Source organism: Physeter macrocephalus, chromosome 8 (assembly GCF_002837175.3).
Source record: "Physeter macrocephalus isolate SW-GA chromosome 8, ASM283717v5, whole genome shotgun sequence".
In the NCBI taxonomy this organism is placed as follows: Eukaryota; Metazoa; Chordata; class Mammalia; order Artiodactyla; family Physeteridae; genus Physeter; species Physeter macrocephalus.
Genome location: NC_041221.1, coordinates 112,204,366 through 112,207,714, shown reverse-complemented (window position 1 = coordinate 112,207,714; position 3,349 = coordinate 112,204,366). Strand labels below are relative to the sequence as shown.

The 3,349-nt window shown below is 40.8% G+C and overlaps 1 protein-coding gene across 2 annotated transcripts in view; it reads right to left on the bottom strand.

The window, feature by feature from the left end:
• Nucleotides 1-307: 307 nt before the first annotated feature.
• KCNN2 (potassium calcium-activated channel subfamily N member 2) overlaps nucleotides 308-3,349 on the bottom strand; it is a 184,959-nt gene continuing 181,917 nt past the window's right edge. Inside the window, exon 9 of one of the 2 annotated variants that reach the window (XM_024122151.2) lies at nucleotides 308-902. In XM_024122151.2, the coding sequence (XP_023977919.1) occupies nucleotides 615-902 (288 nt within the window). In that variant the 3' untranslated portion in view covers nucleotides 308-614. The remainder of the gene's footprint in view (nucleotides 903-3,349) is intronic. The other variant, XM_028493134.2, reaches the window with a different exon arrangement.

Sequence of the window (3,349 nt, the reverse complement as noted above, 5' to 3'; positions counted from 1 at the left end):
AGGCTTTGATGTAACAGCATCACTTTCCACATAATTTGGAAACAAACTGAATTAGAAGTGAGACATGGTGAACTCAAAAAGAATAGTAGGCCGGCTGGGTCAAATGGTTTTGACTATAGTATTTCATAAGGAGAGAAAAGTCTTAGTGACTAGGGTATGGAGTAACTGAAAAGTTTCTTCCAACTGGCAAACTGGGAAATAAAAATGATCAACATGCATCAGGTGATAATCAGTCATTTCACCTTGAAAATAATGTGAGAAGTGAACCTTTAGAAATCTCAAGTGACCAAACAAGTATGTGCAGAAATTAACTTTTTTTTTTTATTATATATCATATAATGTAGTAGTAAAGTCTGAAGTGCATGAATAAAAAGTTAGTGAAATTACAGGAGGAACAATCTATATAGCAATAATAGGTGCATTCCCTGTGCATCTGAAAGAAAAACAAAAGAGTTTTCACTCATTTTGGCCTAAAACTTAGTGTTCAGGTTCCCAGGATTCTGACATCAGAACCCGGATAACGCTGATTAGAACCATAGGGGCTTTACAATAAAAGCTAAAATATTGACCATATGATGGCAAAAAGTCTTATTTTGTGGTTAACTGATTCTCTTCTAGCTACTCTCTGATGAAGTTGGTGGTGCTGTAGAGGAGGACCGCCGCCTCCTGGACGAGGACCGGGACCGCTCAGCATCGTAGGGGACATGCTTGTCGTAGTTCTCCATCTGAGCCTCGAGGAAATCTCTCTGCTGCTGCCTCATGGTCTGGCTTATGAGCCCAGGTAGGGCATGGATGCTACCAATCAAAGTCTCTAATTTGGTTTCCAGGGTAACGATCCTCTTCTCAAAGTCTTCACTCCTTTCATTTAAGTCGGAAATCATGTCATACATGATGTTCTGGGTCTAGAAAACAGAATTGAGAGAATAGCGAGATGAAGAGTGAAGGTTTCATTACACTTGCCCTGGAAGCAAACTATCAACTCTCAGAGCTTGAGGGCTGGTCTCCTTTCGGTGACATGCAACGCAACAGTGGGGTCAGCTAACTGAACACTTGACCTGGCAAAGCAAATTCAGTGTGTCCGTTCGATGCCAGGATTTAGGAAAGAGAGATCTTAGGCCTTGATTTGATCCAGTTGCAGAAAATGGTGTGTCCAGGGATTTTAGGTGGTGTGCAGGTAGACAAACATGTTTCGATTTCATATTTATGCATATATTTTAATGGTTGTTAGAAAAGTTAGCATGTCAAATTCATTTTGCAACATGTAATACTAATTAGGGCAAGGCTGATTTTTAAAAACAAGCCGATTTAAAGAACAATACATAATGGTACAGATGGTATTGGGATGTAGCAGAAATTTTGAGCGTGGAATATGAATGAAGTTTAGGACAAACTGATGTGATCAAGTAATTTACTAGCTTAAAGCAATTAAAAATTCCTAAATATCTTTTTGCTCTCCTATGTTCCAAATTACAGGCTCTCCATTGGGTCAAACAGCATTTTTATAGATAACTACTGAGAATAAAAGGGGAGACACTAAAGTTACCAATCCACCTTGTTGGCTAGGGCTGAATCAGAACTAAGTGGTTTGAAATAGGAAAATGCTTTTGGTGTCCTAGAGAATTTTGCAATTGGCTGTCCTGATCAAAGGGTATTCATAACTCTCATTCCCAGTTATAGTTCCGGAAATAGCCGGGAGACAGGGAAAGAAGACCTCAGCGCTGATCAGCTCAGAGCCAGAGAGGGAAGTGGGTGGTCAAGAAGGGAAGGCTGGAGACATTAACCTTAGCCCAGTGCAGCCTTTTCCAAGCCTAGACCCCTTTGGCTAAGCCTGCCCTCCTATCTTATTTCCCTCTATAATATGTGCTCTTATCCTGCTTAACAACCTCTTAATGGTGATAAATGATGATGAACTGATTAAATAAGGGAGTTGCTGTTCAGAACACAGGCACCTCCTTTGAGTCTGGCCAGAAAGACAGAGTGCATTAACTTTATTTTTACTGTTGATACATAGTCTTGAGACTATATGAGCAACATCCATTCGTTTAGAAAATACTGAACCATTATGGCATGGATAGTCCTGCAAACATAATAATAAGCATGGAGCTAAAGAAATAATTGAGGGGCTTCCCTGGTGGTGCAGTGGTTAAAGAATCTGCCTGCCAGTGCAGGGGACACAGGTTCTAGCCCTGGTCTGGGAAGTTCCCACATGCCGCGGAGCAGCTAGGCCCATGCACCACAACTACTAAGCCTGCCCTCTAGAGCCTGTGCTCTGCAACAAGAGAAGCCACCACAACGAGAAGCCCATGTACTGCAATGAAGAGTAGCCCCCACTAGCCGCAACTGGAGGAAAAAAAACCCACACGCAGCAACCAAGACCCAACACAGCCAAAAAAAAGAAAAATTGAAAGACACAGCATCTTGCCTCATAGATATATAATTTTACTCAAGAGTATATCTATTACATATAATAGTCTATACGATATGTATTTATATATGCTATATTACGTATAGTGAAATGATATATATATATTATTTTCAAGGGGTCTCTTACTTTTTCATAAAAATACCCAATTTCTTTTATCATTTGATCTAGGAGTGGTGGAAGAACCTGCCCCATCTTTGTTCATGATGTGTCCCAGTGAGAACAATGTGTAAATACTGAGCACATCTTCAGGCCTCATATGTGTGTGCTGCCCAGCTTAAATGAATGATATATGATCTCCCAGGGGTAAGTCGTTAAATACTTCACTTATCATCTTCTATTTATAAGCTATCAAATATTCATCTTCAACATATTTATACAGTTTGTATTACTGATATACATTAAAAATGAATATAATTTAGTGTGTTATTTCATGGGACTAGGACAAATAGATGTAATTTTTGGAGAATATACTGGAGGCTTTATAAAGGACATAGCAGTTATAGCAAACAAACAGCAGAACACAGGTCCAACTGAGAGTTGCCTCTTTCAAAGGATTCATGTTAACAGGCTCAACACTTACATAAATCTATTCTAATGCCTCCTACAGAATTTAGAACATTGAAAGGTAATGTTGGCATTGTTGACAAATATTCACATTTTGAAAGTGGAGTTCACTTGAGAGGAACAACCAAAAACAAACCAGATAAAGCATATAACTGTGCTAGAAGAATTGGGGACTATTAATGTCCTTTTAAAAAGTGGTATGGGGGGCTTCCCTGGTGGCGCAGTGGTTGAGAGTCCACCTGCCGATGCAGGGGACACGGGTTCGTGCCCCGGTCCGGGAAGATCCCACATGCCGCGGAGCGGCTGGGCCCGTGAGCCGTGGCCGCTGAGCCTGCGCGTCCGGAGCCTGTGCTCCGCAGC